This window comes from Quercus lobata, chromosome 4, assembly GCF_001633185.2.
Source record: "Quercus lobata isolate SW786 chromosome 4, ValleyOak3.0 Primary Assembly, whole genome shotgun sequence".
Lineage (NCBI taxonomy): Eukaryota > Viridiplantae > Streptophyta > Magnoliopsida > Fagales > Fagaceae > Quercus > Quercus lobata.
This window is the reverse complement of record NC_044907.1, coordinates 27714012-27738215: the sequence shown is the minus strand read 5'-3', so window position 1 is coordinate 27738215 and position 24204 is coordinate 27714012. Positions and strand designations below refer to the sequence as shown.

Here is a 24204-nt window from a genome sequence, read left to right as displayed (position 1 = left end):
TGAGGCCTTAGGCCTAGGCCTAACTTGCCTAGGCCTTGGGCTGGGCCTGCCGCTTGTAATTGAAACCATCATTTTTCATCTGAATTGTACACAAAGCATGTATTGTGAAACCCAACCATCTTGAATAATCATGCAAATCTGCAGGCAACTGCGTTTTTATGGCGGGGCCATTTTGATAAGCAAACCAGCGTGGTGAAGATGCAATCTGAGGAAAGATATAATCAGACAGGTGGTTTCGTGTCCAATCTACCTGTAAAATACAGAAATATATAGCCTTCAAATGTTCAATGGGTGAAAGAAAAAACACATAGAAAAATAGTAAGTTTAAAGATAAAAAATTTTCATAATTGCTAGTTGGCGTAGGCTTTACATGTGTGAGCGGAAGTCTCATGCAAAGAAAAAAAAGGAACTGCTAAGATTTACTATACCTACATGTGTGAGTGGAAGTCTTGTGCAAAGAAAAATAAAGGTACGTTTGGTATACTAAATGTAAATTACATTAGAAATAATAATTATCTTTATTATTGGAAAAAGAAAACATTGTAATAGAATAACTATTATTATTCATAAGTTTGGTTGTTACATATGGAAAGCTTGTAAATGATAATGTATAAGGAAACTTTATATTTTTAGAAATATATTTATTTTAAAACCTATTATATACACTAAGGAATAACTATTACATCCATTTTAAAGACGAATAGCTATTCTTCAATTTAAAGAATAGTTATTCCAATGTAATAACTAATCTATATAATAAAAAAGCAACCAAATGACCGAATTGCTATTACACATGAATAACTATTCCATTACAGGAGCTATTACAGTATACCAAACGTACTCTAAGAAAATGCTATGATTTACCGCATAAAGCTTGCAAATTGATATGGTAATAAATATGATTAGTATGTTTCAATCAATCATAAATAAATATTTGAATCTATATCTCTCTCTCTCTCTATATATATATCTAAAAGTTAAAGCGTAGCGTTTAATGTTGCATGCTACTCTTCTGTTGAGCTACATCAGCGCCACATTATTAACCTATTTTCAATATTTTCTCTTTCCTTTTTAATTATTTTTCTCCTTATTAATTTCCCACTTTACAATTATACATTCTTCAACATTTACTTACTTTTACCTTTTTATCTCCCCACTACTCTATACTTTAACCTTATAGTTTTTTCATCCCTTCATCTTCCTTTTATTTGACTCTTCTTCTCCCCCATTTTTTTTTTACTATAAATATTCGTTATTTTCTCTTCCATTCAATCCATAATTTTCTCACACAAAAATGTGAATACTCTCTCTCTCTCTCTCTCTCTCTCTCTCTCTCTCTAATATATATATATATATATATATATTCTTTCTCTTGATGGATTTTTAATTCTTTATTACACCTCTAATATAGATTAATGAATTTTTATGTTTAATCTACTTTAGATTGATATGATTTGGTTATATTTTAATTTTTTATCTGTTTTATTTTATTTTTTTTGTTTGTTACATGTTATCCTATGAAATTATAAAATGGTTCAATGTTATTCTAATACATAGCATGACTTGAATAATTTGGTGTTTACAAATATATATTTTCTTTTGAATATTCTTCTGCTCATCTTCTTTTATATAATTTTGTTATTTGTCTCACATTCTCTTCCAAAATAAAGGTGATTATTCTCTCTCTCTCTCTCTCTCTCTCTCTCCATAACAAACTATTCAAAAGTTTGAATAATATATATCACTTGAAAAAAGAACAGTATTTCTATCTTTTATCACCAAAAAAAAAAAAAAAGAACAATATCAATCAAATTAATGTACCTAATTTTTCAAAAAAAAAAACTAAAAATAATAAAATGATATATTTGTAGAGATGGAGAGATGAAAAATAATTTTAGAAATAATATTTCTAGTATGTTTTGGAGAATAAATCATATATTATACCACGTTATAAAATAGTTGTATATTCCCACGCATCGCGTGGGTCTGTCATTAGTTATTATAATTAGTGACATGTCCTTATATATATTATATTTACTCCTAATTAAAGTCCCTAAAAAAATATAGGAAGAGATATGATAACAATTTTGAATCTAGTGATATAGACTGATAGAGGAACAGACCTGGTTAAATCTTGAAAGCTGTGACTTGAGCTCTCCACGGAGGTCATTAGGGCTCCCAAAAATTTTTTGGCCTAAGTTTTGTAGAAATTCTCCCATATCTTGCTTATATAGAATACGTGCACCACACATATTAATCTCAACATCCGGGCTGCTGGTTCCAATGAAAGGGGTAATGCAACTCCGTTCGTCTAAATGTTTTCTAAACCTCGCATGCGATATATATAGCCAAAGTCCAAATGAACCAACATATGTTTCCTTAGGAACCTTGAAAGCTATAAGATCTCCATTTATGTCCAAACGACAATAAAACTCATGAAAGTATTTTGTATCCTCTCCAGGAGAAACGTCGTTCGAATGTGCTGGGACTACAAAAATGACACTTAGAGCGATTCCTTTCCAATTTTTATTACTGAACAGATTTGAAGGTAGTGGGATTGGTCGAAATGACCCAAACCTCTGATGCTTGAACCACTCTGGAATTTCAATTTGAGGTAAAACATGGCAAAAGCCTTCCATTTGATGAATTTGATCCTGTAAAATATTAAAAACAACTGTAAAAAGATGCTCATGCGTGTGTGTGACAAGTGAGAGAGAAAGAGATACCTTCACGTATCTTTGCCATAATAGGTGTATGTCTAGCAAAGAAACCTCAGCAATTGTGCCATCTTCATCCTCGGCCAAACCAAGGCAAGTAATAATAGTGAATCCTGCTACACCCAAAGTCCATACAACAACTTGATTTGAATAATTTTCAAGCGAAGTACATCCTTGTACTGAAACTAACCTTGTACTTAATGGAACATATGGCAATGATTTAAGCTTGCTACAATGATCCAAGAAAAGAATTTTGAGCTTTGAAAGTTGAGAAATGCAATCGGGCAAGCATATAAAATTATTTTTGCTCAAATTCAAATACTCTATTGACGACAAGCAGCTAGGGTCATCAGGGAGTGCCAACAGATTGCAGTCACTTAGACTTAGAGTTACCAAAGTGCTTAATTTTGAGAACGAATTAGACAACAACAGGTTGATGGGCTCTGGTTCAAGATGCCGGACATTGTGGAAACAATATGTTGACAAAGCAGTTGTAGCAAATATAGGAATTCTGAGACAGGTGTATCGCCATGCTAGGAAAGATTGAAAAAGAAATGAAATTAGTCGCGGAAAAGTGAGGGTGGCACCAATTGAGGATCCAATAGGAGAGAGCCCAAGCAAATGCCCTGCTTTTGGTGGTTGACACTTACATCCTGATAGAGTGAGAATTTCAAGAGATGTCAAACTATGAATGTCACTCAGAAAACTCTTTAGGTTTTTGCAGTCTTGTAGATTCAATAAGGTCAGGCCAGTTAGACGCCTGATTGTTGGTGGTAGTTCTTCAATGGCAGTCCCATCCAAATAAAGCTCCAACAAGCTTCTCATGTTTCTCCCAATACGGGGAAATTTCTTAAATCTTGAACAGCCTGATAGAATTAAAGTTTTAAGAGATTCCAAATTGAGCTCATATGGAAGGTTCTTAAGACATTTACAATCTTTTAGATTTAAAAGAATAAGTCTTTTAAGACCTCCAACAGAAGGGTGCAACTCATGCAATCTTGTACAACCTTGGAAATTCAGCCTCTCAATATTTGAGAATCCAGTGAAGTCAGGAGTTTGGGTTAAGTTTTGGGAGTCACTCAAGTCAATTCGCTTTAGCTTTCCCAACTTCTGTGATGAAAAAATAAGCAGGGATAAAAAAAAAAAAAAAATTAAACATTCAAGAACTTAAACTTTATTAAAATAAAAATAAATAAAAAATAAAGAAAAGAAAAAATAGCAAAAGTGAAAATCTTACACTAAATTCACTTGGAAGTTGCTGAAGACAACTGCGATGCATAATGAGCTCAACAAGTTCGCCAGGCTGAAAACTATTAGGCAATGATTCCAAAGGATAATCATGCCATTCCAACAAACATAACTCATTAGAAAGATAATTGAGGCAAGAAAGGCGCACCTTACAGATTTTGAGCAATCTTAATTTATACATCTTTGAGAATGATTCAGCATTCAATTCTTCTTCTTCTTCTGGAGGCAATCTTAATAGCATGCCTTCTATATGTTTTGTTCCCTGGTAAACAAAAATAGTAAGATTAGTATACCGCCAGATAAAGCAAAAACTTATGAATATATTGTAGAATTATATACTTCTCTAAATTTATGTCTATATAATAATCCACTTACAGTATTGTTCTTTAATACATCAAGGACGTCATCACAATGCCACAACCTACTACGTTCTCTAGCTTCTTCTGATTCCTCACTAACAATTTCCCAACCCATTTGTTGTAATAAATTATGCATCCACAATTTTTCCCCCCCTACAAGAGTAATTAGAGATTTGTCGATGAGATTTTTTAGATTAATGTCCGGGAAGTAAACTGATTCTAGTATATCAGCAACGCGATTCTTCTCCTCCCCTTTGAAGAAACATGCAATATCTAAAAATAGTTTTTTCTCATCTGCCCCCAATCCTTCAAAAGCAATTCTAAGTTTCTTAGTAGTTTTTTCATGGGGTATTGCTCTTAGCTGATTCAAAGCACTTTCCCATTCATTTTTTGTTCTAGTACACAAATAGGAACCCAAAACTTTAAGAACCAAAGGAATTCTCTGAGCATACTCGACAAAATTGTTGCAATATTCTAGGAAATCATTCTCACAATGAGGTTTGTGGAAGGCATTCAGACTAAAAAGTTGTAGAGCTTCGACTTCATTTAGTCCTCTAGCCTTATATACAATTTTAATTTCATAACTTGCCAACAAATCTTTGTCTTCAGTAGTTACAATGATTCTACTTCCTTTGCCAAACAAATCACACTTCCCTACTAATGTTTCTAATTGACTTCTTTCACTCACATCATCAACAACAATAAGAACCTTTTTGTTATGCAGTATATCGTTGATAACTTGCATTCCCTTATGCACATCCTTTACCCTTAATCCCCCTTTTCCGATATCACAAAGGAGTCGTTCTTGTAAAGTCTTTAAACCATGTGCTTTAGATTCCTCTCTAACATTTTCGAGAAAACTGCAAGCTTCAAATTGGCTAAGAATCTTATCAAAAACAGCTCGTGCAAGAGTTGTCTTGCCCATACCACTGTTCTCGCATATTCCAATAAAGTGAACATCAGTTGATTCCAGATCTAAATATGAAATCATTTCCTCAACTCGAGGGCTTATTCCAACAAGATCATCTTCAGTATCATTTGAACGTTTCTCTTTCAATTTCGAATATATCCATTGAACAATGCTTCGGATAAAGTTTGCCTCATGCACCCTATAAAAAAATATTACAAAAATCTTTGTGTCAAAACAAACTAATTGGAGATGTAGCATGTAGGCGTTGATGTTTTGCTTGTTCATCTCATAAAAGAGAGAGCTCTAAAATTGAACTAAACGACATAGTCGAGCTCAATTTGCTTGTCGAAATCCTAGGCCATGCAAGTAGATTATTAGTTCTCGGAACAAAAAACATGGCTTTTCATGTAAACTTGAAGCAGCAACTACTGTACTATTCAACATAGATGTTCTTTTTATTTTTTTTAAAAACTGCAATTTAATTGAAATTCTTTTTTTAATTGAAATTCTAATTTGGCTATTTGAAACCTAAATTTCAACGACTAGAAAATCTCAAATGCCATGTCATTTAGTACACAATCTGTTGACAATTTCTTTTCAAAACAAAAACAGAATAAAACAAAAAGAAGAAGAATACAATCCATACTATTGAGTATTGACCGAAGTGAAAATCATCTTCATTTCAAGATCCTAAGTAGAAACCTATAAAAATTGTTGAAACCGGGCTTGAATGGCTGCCCAAAGTACAAATGAGGTAGCAATTAGCACCACATATTGGGCCACAATTTATTCTTAAGTGAATGAAGGAATTTACCAAGGTTGCATTAGGATACTTGAATTTGAATTTAGATTTGGATTTTAAATCAATGGATTTAGAATGTCTTGATTCCATATTTATATTCTATACATAAGAGGATTTTAAATTCTAGATTCTTAAATCAATTGTTTGGATGCTTTAATAACCTGTAAATTGGATTTGAAATCCTCTCTTTCAAAATGACCAAATACTTTCATAACCTCCTAAATCTCACCAAAAACCTTAAAATTAGTGAAATACTCTCAAAACCTCGAGAATGACAAAAGTTTCCCAAAAATATCCCAAATCTATAAAAATAACCAAATAACCTTGAAACCCTACAAAATACCTTTGAAAAATTTTTGAAATGACAAAAATGCTAGGGAAAAAATCTCAAATGACCGAAGTACCTCTAAAACTTTCAAAATAACCAAAACACTTGTTAACCTATAAAATGACCAAAAATAACATTGGAACCTCCAAAATGATTAAAATGTCCAAAAATAAATATATCCTTACAAAATCCAAATTTATCGAAAATTGAACATAAAATGGCCAAATTGACCATGAAATTAAACCTCCAAAATTATCAAAATATCCAATGTGATTGAAATACAAATAAAACTACCAAGATGATAATGCCCCCCTCCCCCCCACTTACCCTCAAGAAAAAAACATCAAATGACCGAAATTCTAAATCTTCAAAATGTTGTTTGATGTTTTTTGATGAGTAGTTTTGGTCGTTGGACACATATGATAATTATTGGTTTACATTACACTATTCATATAGTGTGTGTGTGTGTGTGTGTTTCTTTGTTCCTACACACACCACATTGTATGTCTTTTTTCTGATCCACTAAAACTACTCTCTCTCTCTCTCTCTCTCTCTCTCTCTCTCTCTCTCTCTCTCTCTCTCTCTCTCTCTCTATATATATATATATATATACCTCCCTAGTTTGCCAGCTAAACATATACAATTTTTAAAAAATATATAATTCAATAGTTTCAATGAACAAGGAGATTTGAATCATGGACATTTTCATTACAAATATTAAGAGATACTAGTTGAACTATAAGACTCATAGCTACATGTATATTTTAGTGACAACTTTAAAATTTTATTTTATTTTTTTCAATAATTCAATAATTACAACAAAGTTAGTGGGGAATTTTTAAATGTAGTTCTACTATTTAATTACAAGACTTTTGACGACAACCTAAACTAAATCTTGAAACTTAAATTAGTGACATCCTTTTTCTTAATTTTGCAATAGTATGTATGTAGTGCTGTTTATAAAACTACATATATTAATTCACGCTTTTGTGGTATTAAAGATATTAACCTTTTAACATCTACATTTAAAGTAATCAAGTAATGTAGTCAAAACAAGCAAAAACAAAAACCAAAAAAAAAAAAAATCTCATCAAAAGCAAATCAATAAAGTGTTACCCATCCTTTAAACGCTCTCCGGAGAGATTGGCCACATTTGTTAAAGCAGCTCTCCACTTCTGCACCTTTTTTGGGTTCTCCTCGAAACGCTTTTCATGTTTTGCAAAGGCCTCTGCAAAAGTGTTCTTCTGATGTCGCACGTCAGTAGGTTCCACATGGTAGAAAATGGGCAACACTGTCAATATCCCTCTATCCCTGCATTCAACAATCTTTGCAAGTTCTTCCAAACACCATGTAGAAGATGCATAATTTTCAGAGAAAATGATGACTGCAATCCTCGATTTCTCAATTGCTTCTAAGAGTTCTAGCGAAATGGGCTCTCCCATCTTAAGTTCTTTATCATCCCTAAAAGTGCTAATCTCTTTATCAACCAAAGCATGATATAGATGGTCAGTAAACTTATAACGGGTGTCTTCTCCTCTAAAACTAAGGAAAACATCATATTCCGGTTGGGGTTTAGAAAAAGTAGAGGTAAAAGAGGATGGAACAGTTTGAATGCTGGTGGATGCCATTGTTAAGTACTTACTACATAGCTTGTTTGAGTTTAGATTCTATATATGACAGAAAATGTCATGTCTTCATAAAGATTTGCAAGAAGCAAGCAAACTACATCTTTCCGAACAAGAAGAGAAATCAGAGAGAGGATTGGGCAGCTTCTATGCTAGTGCAAGCCATTGCATGCCTACTAACTAATAAGCTTCTTTGAGTTAAGAGTCTAAGACAAAAAATATATCATGCCCTCAGTAATTAGCGGAAAGAAGCAAGGAAAATGTATCTTAACGCGTCACCGGACTTCACGGCAACTTGCACGATCTTCAAATTCGAGAACAAAAGAAAATCATATACAAATGTGAAATTTTCAACTTGTGTTTGTTGTTTGTATGACGTTACAGGCTGCCCGACAAACATTAGTAATAATAATATTATAATCAATCATCACTAATATATAAATTTTATTATCACGTCTTCCATTCAAATTATTCTTTTTTTTTTCTTTTTTCTTTTTAATTTTGGAGAAGTTACTGCGTACGGATTACTTATTAGTTACTTATTTCGTTAAATATCTCAAGATTGTATAGAATTTTATGTGACTATTTATTATTAGACAAAATTTAGTTACAAAATTGATTGTAATCTAAAACTACAATCGTACTCAATAAAATAAATATTATGTACATTTTTAGACCCCTTAAATACAACCAAATCAACCTAGTTAATTAGCCAAGTGATTAACTTAGTCAAATTATCAAATCTAGGTTAACACACATATATCATATTATTGTAAAGTACGGAAAATAAAAAACACAACAATATGATAACCCAGGAAAACCAAACTGGTAAAAAACCTGGGAAGGATTTAACTTGCTATCCTCAAGGTAAAACTGAATCCACTATGAAAGAATTGAAGTTTACACAATAGCGACTTAGACCACTAACAACCTATTGCTTCCTCGAATAGAAAACTTACTACCACGACCATGTGATAGTTCTAAGTCCACGAACTACTTCTTTCTTGGATTCCTAGCAAGTACAAGCACACCCGCTTGTGTGTCTTTAAGCTCTTGAATTTGCAACTGAATTGATCACCAAGTTCTCGACATCAATCTTGAGATTAAAAATCCTAAGTGAATGTGAAGACAAACACCTCTAGATCTCACAAAAGATTCACACACACAACATAAAGAGCAACCTTAGAGAGCTTTTAGATACAAAACCCTAAATACAAAAGAGGCACAAGAGGCACTCTAATCTCTCTAAAAAACTTATAAAAACGTTTTAGGGTTTCCTTTATATACAAGAGTGTTTTACTTGAAACCCAATACGTTTAAGTAGAGTTTGAGGTGAATTAGAACTCTACAGAAAAATAAATTTGTACGCGGTTTGATCGATCGAGTCTAATTTTCGATCGATCGAGCGTTGCAAATTTAGTCCAATAAATTATGCAATCACTTGATTCTAATTTTACAAATAAACATACTTTGAGCAAGCCTAAACCTAGACTTTATGTTTTGATCATGATTTGCCAACATAATACAAATTGAAGTTCTAATACATTAGTTCCTAATGTCTTGGAATCTAACAATCTCCCCCTTTGACAATCCGTGACAAAACACATTACAAACATGAAATGCTCAAAGTTACAAATAGCCCAAATACAATTCAACCTAACTACAAGCTTCTCCCCCTATAAAAATAGGAAAAATAAAACAAGTTTTGGGAAAAACAGTTTTGGGGAAAATTTAGGAGGTGGGGAAAATAAAAAGACACAAACCAAACTTAAAAACTAAGTTGAGGATACACATAAAGAAAAATATTCTCTCTTTCAATAAATGCAAACTTGACACTATATGACCCATAAACAGTTGCATGAGTAGAGAAAATATTTGCACATTGATTATCCATCATATCTCTTAAGAAAAATATTTTTTACAGTTCACACATAAAAATAGCATATACTAAAAAGTACATAACTCAAAAATTAATCAATCAATTTTTAAATCAATTTGAGTACCCAATTTAGCAAAGTGTATGTATGTTATGTGTGAAAACAATGAGAGATACAACTACAAAACAGCAAGATGGATATAGAAGACAATGCAATGCATGTGAATCCTAAACATAAATGATACATGAAAAAAAAAAGTTTGGTCAAATACTTAAGAACTGAAAGTTTTTCAGTTTCGATCGATCGAGCATCGATCGAATACCAATCGAGCCAGGCAAATTCAAACCAAAAATTTTTATCGCAATTTTGATCGGTCGAGAGTCAAATTTGATCGATCGAAAATCTGGAAAAAAAAGGTTTTTGAAAAACAGAGCAATTTTATGCAGAAACTCCTTAAAGCACATTATATTATGAATAAAATGCATGAATATGAGATGAAAAGTTTTTCAAAAACACTTGAATTCAACCCAAATCTTCCAAAAACAAGATTTTCAACCTTTTTGTCCTTAAGGTTGTGTTTGGTTCATGTAAAATATTTTCCAAAAAATATTTATTTTTCGGAAATGCTATTTTCGGGAAAAGAAAATATTTTCAAGTGTTTGGTTGCATTTCAAAAAATGTTTTGAAAAATATTTTTTGGTGTTTGGTTGTATTCTTGAAAATACTATAGAAAACACATTTTCTACTTGTTGCTCACATTTTCTCACATTTTCTCAGCTACCAAACAAATATATAATATCATTCCTCAATATAGAAACACAAAAGAAACAAAAATTCATCAAATTCGGTCATACAAAAACACAAAAGAAACAAAACCCAAAAAAAAAATTCATCAAATCTGGTCATACAGAACCACAAAATAAACAAAACCCAGAGGCGACTGGGTTCGATCATCAAATCTGGTCATCAAAATCCGGTCAAATTGAGAGAAGAAGGAAGAGAAAGAGGCGATTAGGTTCGATCTAGAGGCGAGATTGCACGGTGGAGGCGAAGGCAAGATCGCGCAGCGGAGGCGAGATCAAGCGGTGTTAGAGTCGATCTTTGCTTGATCGGCGTGGTGCGATCGGCGCTGGTGTGGGTTGTCGGACTTTGGAGTTGATCGGCGCGGTGCGATCGGCGTTGGAGTCGATCTTTGCTTGATCGGCGTTGGTGTGGGTCGACACTGGTGTGGCGCGGTGTGACGAGACCGGAGCTCGATCTGTGGTCGTCTGACTAGAGCTCGGTCTGTGGTTGTCAGACTGGAGCTCAATCTGAGGAGTGATCTGGGCTCTCTCTTCTTCCTCTCTCTCTCTCTCTCTCTCTCTCTCTCTCTGTGAGTTCGAAAATGGTTTGAAGTGAAAATAACCACGGAAACCAATTTCCAGGTCAAACCAACTAAAACACATGTTCAACTTCAAATAACTTCCGGAAAATTTATTTTCCATGCGCAACCAAACACCCACATTTACGGAAAAGCATTTCCGGAAGTGATTTGAAGTCAAAACAAACACAGCCTAAAGCTCAAACATTAAACACATTTTGCATTAAAATCAAGGAACTTTTAATCTTGGATGGCCATAACAAAATCATACACAATAACATGTACAAAGTTTAGTAAATAGTAACTTGTGTAGTGTATGCTACTAGCAAAAACTTGAGATACATGTGAGGTGATATGTGAATAGTAATTAATCACAATTTCTACAAAATTCATCACATAAATTTAAAAGAGACTATCACCTAAAGAGTTACATCATATAACTCCCACATCTCCTAAAAAACAAGCTTGCAATCATGTAAGTTTCTTGATTTGCCTCATAATGTATACACTAATTTTATTTGATTAGAAACTTATTAAAATAGCCAAGATAATGTACACACCAATTTCATTTGATTGAATTAATTATAGCCAAATAATGTACACACCAATTTTAGCATTTAAACCGAGGCTACATCTTATGTTCTTTTTGTGCATGTGCTACACTTTCTCAAGCACAAAATCTTATGATATGCACTAAGGTGTTCATAATTGGCTAGTAAACAGTGGTGAGATGGTTATTTATGTCTTTCTCAATAAGTTCAAGTCCGACAATCAAAGGCATGTGACTTCAAGATCAAGATCATGTGTTCAAAAACTATAAACATCTTCCCACACAACATGCACTACAAAGCTCAAGCTAGTAAAGTGCAATAAATAAGCTCATCAAAGCTAAACAAGGTACATAAACATGTTATGCAAAAATAAATTGGCCAACCTTGACTTCAAATCCAAGACAAATAATGCAAAACACAAAAAATTTGGTTAAAAAAAAATATGACCAAAACTAAAAGCACACAATATGCTAAATGAATAAAAATGCAAATGCAAATGCAATGCATGACAGTGCTTAACTAAGTTATAGAGGGTACACAAATAAGAAATATCAATTTCTTAATTAACCTATGAGTACATGTACAAACTAGTACATACTCACACAAAATCATAAATAGCTAGGCACTTATATAACACATTTTTTAAGTTTCTCCACAATGTCAAGCATGTTCTAAATCAAGAGAGAGATATTATAACTCATGTAATCCTCAAAACAAAAAAACAAGACACAAAATAAAAATATTTTGTCTTTTTGAAAATTTTCAATGTTTTTGGATTTTTTTTTAATAAAAAAACAAAAAAAAAAAAAAAAAAAAAAAAAAAAAAAACAACAACAACAACAACAACAACCAAAAACATAAACAAAACATGTCCACAATTAATTGAAAGAATTAAATCAAGGACAAGTAAACAACACTCATCTTGAAGAATCTTTTCTCACCCATATAGCATGAGTCTTCGACTTTGTAGGTGAAAATCCATATGAAACAGAGTGTATTTGAAGGATTACACCAATCTTCTGAGAAAAGCTAAAATCCTACAAATTCCTTTCACAAGCCAACAAGTTCAAATTTTTCAAAAGAATATGAAACAATTTATATGGACTTATGGCAGGAGAAATATCATCACATATCATAGACTGAAATACAGAATGCTTAAATTTCAATTTATGACAATTAGGACGAATGTGACCGGAGACACCACAAAGTGACAAACAAGAACAAATTTAGGAACATCAATATTCTTAACAGCAAATCTAGTCTCAGATTTTGGTTTTTGCCTCAACAAAGAACAATTTGGTCTAATATGGCCAACAACACCACAAAGGTGATAGGTAGGCACAAAAACAGATTTATTATGCTCTTTAACAGTAAGTTTAGACTTAGATTTAGAAACTTCAGCGTCAACATCATAACTTTTACCTTTGTCTAACCTAACAAAATAAGCCTTTTTTTTATTTTTCCTCTTGAAAGGAGGGATATAAACTTTCTCAGTTTTAAACTTAAGAGAAACAGAAACACTTTTGTTATCAACAGCAAGTTTGGTACTAGTCAAAATTTCAATTTTAGTTTTAGATTCAACTAACTCTTGTTCCAAGCTTTTCATCTTCTCATCTTGAGAGGAAATTTGATTTCTAAAAAATTCATTCTTTTTATTAGATTCATCTAATCTAACATCCAATTCTTCTTTTTCAAGATTAGCCAATTTTAACTCTTCCTTGAATTTCTTAGCAATTTTCATAGATTTCAATAATTCCTTATGGAGAGTTTCACAAGCATCAATAAGATCAACAGAAACATGACCAGAAACATGATTAGAAAGACACTTCAAATTATCCATGACAATAGGGGTCAGGGATCAGCTCTTAGATTAAAAGATCTAAAACAAAAGAGCTATCCGCTCTGATACCACTTGTACATTTTTAGACCCCTTAAATACAACCAAATTAACCTAGTTAATTAGTCAAGTGATTAACTTAGTCAAATCATCAAATCTACGTTAACACACATATATCATATTATTGTAAAGTACGGAAAATAAAGAACACAACAATATGATAACCCAAGAAAACCAAACCGGTAAAAAACCTGTTGAGGATTTAACCTAGTTATCCTCAAAGTAAAATTGAATCCACTATGAAAGAATTAAAATTTACACAATAGCGACTTAGACCACTAACATCCTATTGCTACCTCGAGTAGAAAACTTACTACCATGACCACGTGATAGCTTCGAGTTCACGGACTACTTCTTTCTTGGATTCCAGCAAGTACAAGCACACTCGCTTGTGTGTCTTTAAACTCTTGAATCTGCAATTGAATTGATCACCAAGCTCTCAACATCAATCTTGAGATTGGAAACCCTAAGTGTACATGAAGGCAAACACCTCTAGATCTTACAGAAGATTCACACACACAGCATAAAGAGCAACCTTATAGAGCTTTTGGATACAAAACCCTAAATACAAAAAAGGCACAAGAGGCACTCTAATCTCTCTAAAAAACTTATAAAAACGTTTTAGGGTTTCCTTAATATATAGGAGTGTTTTACTTGAAACCCAATACGTTTAAGTAGAGCTTGGGCTGAATTGGAACTCTGCAGAAAAATAAATCTACACGTGGTTCAATCGATCAAGTCTAATTTTCGATCAATCAAGCCTTGCAAATTTAGTCCAATAAATTATACAATCACTCGATTCCAATTTTATAAATAAACACACTTTGAGCAAGCCTAAACCTAGACTCTATGTTTTGATCATGGTTTGCCAACATAATACAAATTGAAGTTCTAATACATTAGTTCCTAAAGTCTTAGAACCTAACATATTACTGCATTTATTTTGAAAATCTAATCGTTGAATTGCGAGTTCTTTACGCACTTAATACACATGTTAAATTTTGTGCCAATCGGATATTATTTACTATATGATCTTTAAGTTTATATTTTATACAAAATTTTAAACTATAAAAACCTTGCAATTTAAACAATTTATTGATGAGATAACTATTCATCTTTAATTTTTTAGAAATTTTGCAAGTATGGAGGATATAAGAAGATGTAATTCATTGGTGGATTTGTCAAAATTCACCTTCAATAAAAAGATATTAAATAAGGTTATAGCCTAAGGTTATAACCAATTTTGTAACAAAACTTTGTTCTTTATTATTTAGGGCTCCTATTGTCAAAACAATTATTATAATTAATAAGTATTCATATTTTGTCAAATCACCATCATTCAAACAAACTTTTTTAGCATTATTTTGAATTTTTTAATGAATTTTTAGAATTTTAAAAAGAACTAAAGAAAAAAAGACCTACTGGATTTGGATTAGTTTCAAACAAATCCCTTATATTTTCTGTAAGGATGCAAAAGTTAGGGGCCCAAACCCACTTAGAATAGTGAAGCTTGTACCACCCAATTAGGCTCAAACAAATAGATATTTGTTGAGAGAGTGGATAAAACAAATCGGGCTCAAGTCCGAAGATTCAAATAGGAAGGAAATGAACGGAAGTTAACAACAAATAGTATTGATGGTTCTTTTCAATCCACCCGAGGATGATGTTTTTACACAAGGATACTCACTGTTTTCTCTCTCTTTCTTCCTACTGTTCTTGTTCTAATCTCTTTTTCTTGATTTTTTTGCGGACCCCTTCATCTAGAAGTTCCCTTCCTTTATATACTCCTATACTTCTTGCATCCTAACCCTCCATTTGCAATCCTCTAAGTCCTCCTTAGGACACTTGTCCCATTAGACTCCTGTTGAAGGTGGTAGAACGGGCTGTGTAGCTGTGAATTTACTGTTCATGAGTCATTTCCTCATCAATGCAGCTGATAAAGCTGTTGCCAGTTATTCAATGCAGAGGTAGTAGGTGAGCTTTCATAGGAAACTTCTTTCAACTACCTTGACTCTCTCGTTGAACGCCATTCTCTCCGGTCAGGTTTCTAGGAGATATTTTGTCTCTTCCCCTCCTCTCCATGGGCAAACCCACTCCTCAGGTTTAAAGTGCTTCCACTTAAGGAACGGATGATGGTCATAATAGTCTTAGTCTTCCTCGATCCTCGGGTCCCCACATTTTCAATTTAGTGTTTACAACTCTTGAGGTACTAGAAATGGCAAACTTGACTTTCTATCTTATTTTTGTTAATTATAACTAATGAAAAGTGGCTACATAGGGTGCATGTAACAATATTATTATAAAAATATATATCATTTTCAATAAAATTTAATTTTTTAAAAAACTTTTCCTTTTAAAATTGAATTTGAAAAAAAAAAAATCTATCCTATAATAAACTGGGTTAATAAAAATTTTTCGTAAAATTGTTTATAAAAATTTGTTCTTCCTTTCCTCCCCCTATCATCTTGTTACTCTCTCTCTCTCTCTCTCTCTCTCTCTCTCTCTCTATGAATTTTAAATAGAGTTATTATTATTATTATTATTATTATTATTATTATTATTATTATTATTAGAGATAGAAATCTCACTCTAACTCAATCGAAGTGTATGTGTGTAAAGCTTCCTCTAGGAGATTTTGAACTCCAATCCTTACCCACCCATCTTACAAGTACTTGTGTGACTATGCTAAGGGTATGCAGTGGTTACTTTTTAATAGAGTTTACGGAGCATAGCCAGCACAACCTAACTATGCTAGAAATGTTTCCCTGTTTTCTACTAGTGTGTATTTGAAACAAAAAAGTTGGAAAATTGAAATAAGAAGTAATTTTTTTAGTTGTATATATTGTTCTTAAGAACACAAATTAATAAATAAATTGAATCTTATAATTCCTAAAATAATTATTCGTATAATCATATTTCACTAAGTTTGTTTTTTAACATAAAATTAGAGGATAAATTAAAAAATATTACCTTGTTGGTGCTTCAAAAATATCTCATAATATGATAAACAAATTAAAGTCAATTCCATGATTTTGAGGTGATGGAGTTGAGGTGCAGACTAGGTCATTCTATGAGACGACACACTATCTTCAAAATTTTCAATGTAGTTGTCTAACAAATAAAAGACATAAAATTGGGGTTTAATTAAATAATTGGACACATGGCACATTTTATTTGTAAAATAGGGAGAGTGGGACACATGATTTGGACTTATTAGATGGAACATTTATCATTAAAGTTCACATTTCAATTTATTACTGGATCATCTAAAAGTTGGTTTAGAGTAAAAGTTTTTTTTTTTTTTTTTAGAAAATAGTAAAAGTAATGTCTATGCCACATTTAAAAATTAAATTTATTTCAAAATTTTCATTTTAAACAAGCTTTGGCCATTTAATCAATAATTAAAATATTATAATTAAATGAAGAGACGAACTTCAGTCTTACACCTTATGTCCAATATAAAGTCTATTTTTCGTACAAGTACTTAAGCCTGTACATAAATGGGTCTGCCTCTTGTCGATTTAAAGACCAGTCTATTTTATTCAGCAAAAAAAAAAAAGACCAGTCTATTTTGGGATGTTTCAACTATACCAGATTTCGGCCTCAAAATTCATACAGGATTGAAAAGAAAAGAAAAGAAAAACAAAAACAAAAACAAAAATCTAGGTTTCTTACATGTGGTCTATCGTCCCTCCTTAAATCATTGTTTGCATCATTCTCCTCCTACATCTCTTCTTCTTCCTCTTCTTGACTTGTCTCTCAGGCCTCATCTTTCTCTTTCATTTTTGTGTCCTAAGGCCTTTTTGTTCTATGCATTTTGATTGAGTGGCTAAAAAAGCAATGCTTTGCAATTATCTCATTTTACTTTTACAGTTTTACCCCTTTCGCTATTTATTTACGAGAGAAGTTAACGAATGCCCTAAGAGCATTACTTTTACAGTGTTACCCCTTTTGACAACTTTTTTATTATTTATATTTTTCACGAAAGTAATATAAAAACTTTTCTAAAATAGTTTATTATCAAATATTATAAGACCACCCGTTAACCAGGCATTTTCGTTATTTATTTTACATTTGAATTTTGACTTTGTATCCCGCTTCCAACCCTCCCCCAATTGATGTCATTTGTTGTTTATTAAATGTTTTTATTTAATGGGCAAGTGGATTAGGCTTTGATTATTAAAGGAAATTTTCTTTATTTATTTAACATTCGAATTTTGACTTTGTATCCCACTTGCAACCCTCTCCCAGCTGATATTATTTGTTGATTATTAAATTATTTTTTAAGGGGCAGGTGGATTAGGCTTTGAATATTATTTTTTTATCTTTTTAAGAAAATTTTTGGAAAAAATGGGCCTCCATTAAAAATATTAATTATATATTATAAATTATATATATTGTGATAATCTCAAAATGGTGCACTTGTATTTAACAGTACAAAAATATATCATTCCCCTAACCAAATTGAAACGATGTCCAATATGGTATTTACCCCCTTAACATAAACTCTTTAAGCAACACATTTTCCCAATTTTCTTTTCAATAAATTTGATATTCTTGCTCTTACCCAAAAATGTGATTATTCTCCATTTTTTTCCATCTTTTATTTTTTCTGTAACTCTACATAGGATGATGATTTTTTTTTTTTTTTTTTTTTTTTTTTATTGCTCTACGTAGGGTTGATACATTATTGTGTTAATATTTAGTTATTTATTGATCTACTTTGGTGTTGATAAGGTTATAGTAGTCTCTCCGTCCTTTATATGATTTTATATTTGGGTTATTGCTCAATTATTTTCTTTATATGATTTTAATTTTCTTAATTTATTTTTCATTTGAATTTTGACTTCGTATCCCGCCTCCAACCCTCCCCAAACTGATTTCATTTGTTGTTTATTAAATGTTTTTATTTAATGGGAAAGTGGATTAGGCTTTGATTATTAAAGGAAAATTTCTTTATTTATTTAACATTCGAATTTTGACTTTGTATCCCACTTGCAACCCTCCCCAGCTGATATCATTTGTTTTTTATTAAATTTTTTTTTAACGGGCAAGTGGATTGGGCTTTGATTATTACTTTTTTATTTTTTTAAGAAAATTGTTGGAAAAAAGGGCCTCCACTAAAAATATCAATTATAAATGATATATATTGTGATAATCTCAAAATGGTGAACTTGTATTTAATAGTACTAAAATATATCATTTCCTAAATCAAATTGAAACGATCTCCAATATGGTATTTACTCCCTTAACATAAACTCTTTAAGCAACACCTTTTCCCAATTTTCTTTACAATAAATTTGATATTCTTGCTCTTACCCAAAAAGGTGATTATTCTCTATTTTTTTCGATCTTTTATTTTTTATGTAACTCTACATAGGTTGATGAATTTTTTTTTTTGGTTCTTTTATGGCTCTACGTAGGGTTGATACATTGTTGTGTTAGTATATAGTTATTTATTAATCTACTTTGGTTTTGATAAGGTTATAGTTGTCTCTCTGTCCTTTATATGATTTTAATTTGCGTTATTACTCAATTATTTTCTTTATATGATTTTAATTTTCTTTATTTATATTACATTTGAATTTTGACTTCGTATCTCACTTCCAACCCTCCCCAAACTGATTTCATTTGTTGTTTATTAAATGTTTTTATTTAATGGGAAAGTGGATTAGGCTTTGATTATTAAAGGAAATTTTCTTTATTTATTTAACATTCGAATTTTGACTTTGTATCCCACTTACAACCCTCCCCCAGCTGATATCATTTGTTGTTTATTAAATTTTTTTTTTAATGGGAAAGTGGATTAGGCTTTGATTATTATTTTTTTTATTTTTTTAAGAAAATAGTTGGCCCCCATTAAAAATATTAATTATATATTGTAAATTATATTGTAAGGACTCAATTTGTAACGACCCCAAAATGATGTTGGGTTCGTACGTTAAAAGGCCCAAACAATAAAATTTGTAAAGCGTGGGCTTGAAAGACTAGACCTTGGTCACCGAACAGTGGTTAGTCATGGTGTTCATACAGAATTAAATCATGTTCGCTCGAGAAGTCTTTCTCTTCGATACAGCCTGGGAGGCTCTGGTTCTTGGCCTTTTTTCCCAGCCTTTTTTCTGGACTGCTTAATTCTCCTTTTATATTAGCCTTTACTCCTCCTCCAACGTCCACGTGTAGGTTCAACTTTCCAAGGCTGATACTTGTCCCATCAGCCCATACTCAAAGTGGTTGAGGGTGGTTGTAAAAACTGAAAAGCATTACTCTGTCTGGCGCAGAGTATTTAATTGTAGTAATGGCAGCCTTTCCTTTGTCCTTTGTCGCCATATTGTCCAGGGCTCCTTTATCTATCAACGCGGATGTGTTCGACTCTTCCCAAAACTGTTCCTATGCCGTTCTTACCCTTTCTTTTAGGAGTGCCTTGGGGATGATGAGGATAGAGTCATCCTCGGCCATGTCTCAAGGCTATTTGGACTTTCACTGTAGGTCCTCGATTATATTCCTCCTCGGCTCGGGCCTTGGGCCCCAATGTAAAATGGGCCAGGGTCACAAATCCTCTGGCCCCACAATAACCCCTCAAAATCCTGCTGCCCGACCTCTTAGTCGAGGAGGAGGGTTTTGGTGATGTCGGGCCTATATCATGGCTTGCCCAGCTTCGTCCTTCATTAATATCGGTGTCTTTTAGTTTGCCTGGGAAACGCTCCTGGTCATGAGACATTCCTTTAATTTTACTCACATCGCGCCTCTGTCGTTTCAGTGTACGAGGCGCATTTTTAATAAATTCCTTTTACGAGGCGACGCCCATCCAACGGTTGTAGATGGCGTTGGGAGTTGAGTGGGAATTATCTCGTTTGTAGCTTTTCTTGGAAATCTATCCAGATTAAATGCCATTAGACTTGCCTTTCATATAAGAAGCAAGGCAGGAGGTCACTTCCTTTACGTACAGACCCTTCAGCCTTTTCAAATTCCTAAACCTCTAGCTGCGTTCAAAGTTTTCATTACCAGTGCAATTCAAGCCTTAGTGAGTGATATGTTTGAGACAAAAGTGGGGGTGAAGGGACCACACCCTTTCCAGAAGCATTGGGTCTCTCCGAGACTCAAGATGGCGCGGTCAGGGCAAGGGAGACGGAGACTCAAGACAGCTCTCTCCTTTCGCAAGGCAAGGGAGAAGCCTCCTCTTCCTTCAGCCAAAATCCGAAGCAGATACTGGTCACACCAGATTTTCAGTGCGACAGCAATGGGATTTCTCACCGTCGGTACCATCCGCTCTCTCTCGAGCGCTGCTAATATGGCACCCGTGTGTTAGGAGTCAGAGCTGATGCGGGGATTGGGCATCCTCGCTTCCTCCTCTCTTCCTTCTCTGGTGCCTTCTTTTGCCTCCACTTCTTCTTCTCTTCCATCACTAGGGACATCTTGGTGTTTCTACTTCTTCTTCTTCTGCCTCTTCCCCCCTTCCGTCAAAAGGGGTCAGCCTGACACACCTAGTCACCACAAGAGCAGAATTTTGAAAGATTTTCCGTTCCCTTGTATCTTTTCCATTTTTTGCTTTCTCTTTCTGCCTTTGTAATTAGTTTCTGGTATAGGCTTGCTTAAGCCCTTCATTATATACTGTACTATTTCTTGATATTAATAAAAGATGACTTTATCTTAGTCTAAACATTCTTTCTTTTCGGCAATAATTATATTGTGAATGGATGTGCTATATATATAAATATATATATATATATATATTTTTTTTTTTTTTTTCTGAACGATACTTAGGACCAAACCCCTTGTTGACAAAAAGCTATTATTTTGAACTTACTGAGACTAACAGGCATAATAATGCCGACTTGAAAAAGGTTATACATATAAGACTGACCGAGATAACAGCTGAACGTTCTCTATTGTGTATAAGGCGATCATCTGAGGATGGGTAACTCAAAATGAACTATTCGAGATGGTCGCTATGTACTAGGGTGCTTTACCATGTTCCTAACAACATTCATGGCCTTGACAATTTTTGGCATCCGGTCCGAGGACCGAGGTACGACTGTACTGGGCCTAAATACTCGCTTACATTAGTTTCCTTAGAGCTGGGGATCCGAGAACAGGTCAGGATTTCCATTCCGTCTAAGACTTAATCCATTTTTTAATGACTAATTTTCTCATAGGTTTGAGTCCGAGGACCATACAATACCTTGGTTCTGTCCAAAACTTAGATATTTTCTTTAAGTAGTTGGTTTACCCATAAGTTTGAGTCCAAGGACCATACAATACCTTGGTTCTGTCCAAAACTTAGATATTTTCTTTAAGTTTGGGGGGACCAGCCCCTCGGCCAAGGTGTGGGACGTTGATCTGACGTTGGAAGCCCCAAGAACTGCCCGTGCCACCGGTGCTTCGAAACGCAACCCCTAGTGGAACTTTATGTTAGGGCACAACAACGGGCCGTTGGAAATGGCGGAGGGACTTTCTCGATCCCCCGCCTGTGCCAACGCATAAGCCTTTCCCACAAACGGCGCCAATTGTAATGACTCAATTTGTAACGACCCCAAAATGATGTTGGGTTCGTACGTTAAAAGGCCTAAACAATAAAATTTGTAGAGCGTGGGCTTGAAAGGCTAGGCCTTGGTCACCGAACAGTGGTTAGTCATGGTGTTCATACAGAATTAAACCATGTTCGCTCGAGGAGTCTTTCTCCTCGATACGGCCTGGAAGGCTCTGGTTCTTGGCCTTTTTTCCCAGCCTTTTTTCTGGACTGCTTAATTCTCCTTTTATATTAGCTTTTACCCCTCCTCCAACGTCCACGTGTAGATTCAACTTTCCAGGGCTGATACTTGTCCCATCAGCCCATACCCAAAGTGGTTGGGGGTGGTTGTAAAAGTTGAAAAGCATTACTCTGTCTGGCGCAGAGTATTTAATTGTAGTAATGGCAGCCTTTCCTTTGTCCTTTGTCGCCATATTGTCTAGGGCTCCTTTATCTATCAACGCGGATGTGTTCGACTCTTCCCAAAACTGTTCCTATGCCGTTCTTACCATTTCTTTTAGGAGTGCCTTGGGGATGCCGAGGATAAAGTCATCCTCGGCCATGTCTCAAGGCTATTTGGACTTTCACTGTAGGTCCTCGGCTATATCCCTCCTCGGCTCGAGCCTTGGGCCCCAATGTAAAGTGGGCCAAGGTCACAAATCCTTTGGCCCCACATATATATATTGTGATAATCTCAAAATGGTGCACTTGTATTTAATAGTACTAAAATATATCATTTCCCGAATAAAATTGAAATGATCTCCAATATGGTCTTTACTCCCTTAACATAAACTCTTTAAGCAACATCTTTTCCCAATATTCTTTTCAATAAATTTGATATTCTTGCTCTTACCCAAAAAGGTGATTATTCTCCATTTTTTTTCCTTTCGATCTTTTATTCTTTCTATAACTCTAACTAGGTTGATGATTGATTTTTTTTTTTTTTTTTTTTTTTTATCGCACTTCCTAGGGTCGATACATTGATGTGTTAATATTTAGTTATTTATTGATCTACTTTGGTGCTGATAAGGCCATAGTTGTCACTTTGTACTTTATATGATTTTAATTTGGGTTATTACTCAATTATTTTCTTTATATGATTTTAATTTTCTTTATTTTATTTTACATTTGAATTTTGACTTCGTATCCCGCTTCCAACCCTCCCCCAACTGATTTCATTTGTTGTTTTATTAAATGTTTTTATTTAATGGGAAAGTGGATTAGGCTTTGATTATGAAAGGAAATTTTCTTTATTTATTTAACATTCGAATTTTGACTTTGTATCCAACTTGCAACCCTCCCCCAGCTGATATCATTTGTTGTTTATTAAATTTTTTTTTTTTTTAATGGGCAAGTGGATTAGGCTTTCATTATTATTATTTTTTTTATTTTTTTAAGAAAATTGTTGGAAAAATGGGCCTCCATTAAAAATATTAATTATATATTACAAATTATATATATTGTGATACTCTCAAAATGGTGCACTTGTATTTAATAGTACTAAAATATATCATTTCCCTAACCAAATTGAAACGATATCCAATATGGTATTTACTCCCTTAAAATAAACTCTTTAAGCAACACCTTTTCAGAATTTTCATTTCAATAAATTTGATATTCTTGCTCTTACCCAAAAAGGTGATTATTCTCCATTTTTTTTTATCTTTTATTCTTTCTGTAACTCTACATAGGTTGATGATTTTTTTTTTTTTTTTTTATTGCTCTACCTAGGGTTCATAAATTGTTGTGTTAATATCTAGTTATTTGTTGATCTACTTTGGTGTTGAAAAGGTTATAGTTGTCTCTCCGTCCTTTATATGATTTTAAATTGGGTTATTACTCAATTATTTTCATTATATGATTTTAATTTTCTTTATTTATTTTACAATTGAATTTTGACTTTGTATCCCGCTTCCAACCCTCCCCCAACTGATTTCATTTGTGGTTTATTAAATGTTTTTATTTAATGGGCAAGTGGATCAGGCTTTGATTATTAAAGGAAATTTTCTTTATTTATTTAACAT

At 33.2% G+C, this 24204-nt stretch overlaps 1 protein-coding gene across 1 annotated transcript; it reads right to left on the bottom strand.

Moving 5' to 3' along the window:
- Positions 1–28: 28 nt before the first annotated feature.
- On the bottom strand, positions 29–7992 carry LOC115984955 (TMV resistance protein N-like). Its single transcript, XM_031107934.1, has 6 exons — positions 7481–7992; positions 4341–5433; positions 3955–4227; positions 2727–3827; positions 2124–2654; positions 29–250 (listed from the first exon to the last, which is right to left on the bottom strand). Exons 1-6 carry the CDS (start codon positions 7990–7992, stop codon positions 29–31), a joined length of 3732 nt encoding a protein of 1243 aa, XP_030963794.1.
- Between the last annotated feature and the right edge of the window lie 16212 nt (positions 7993–24204).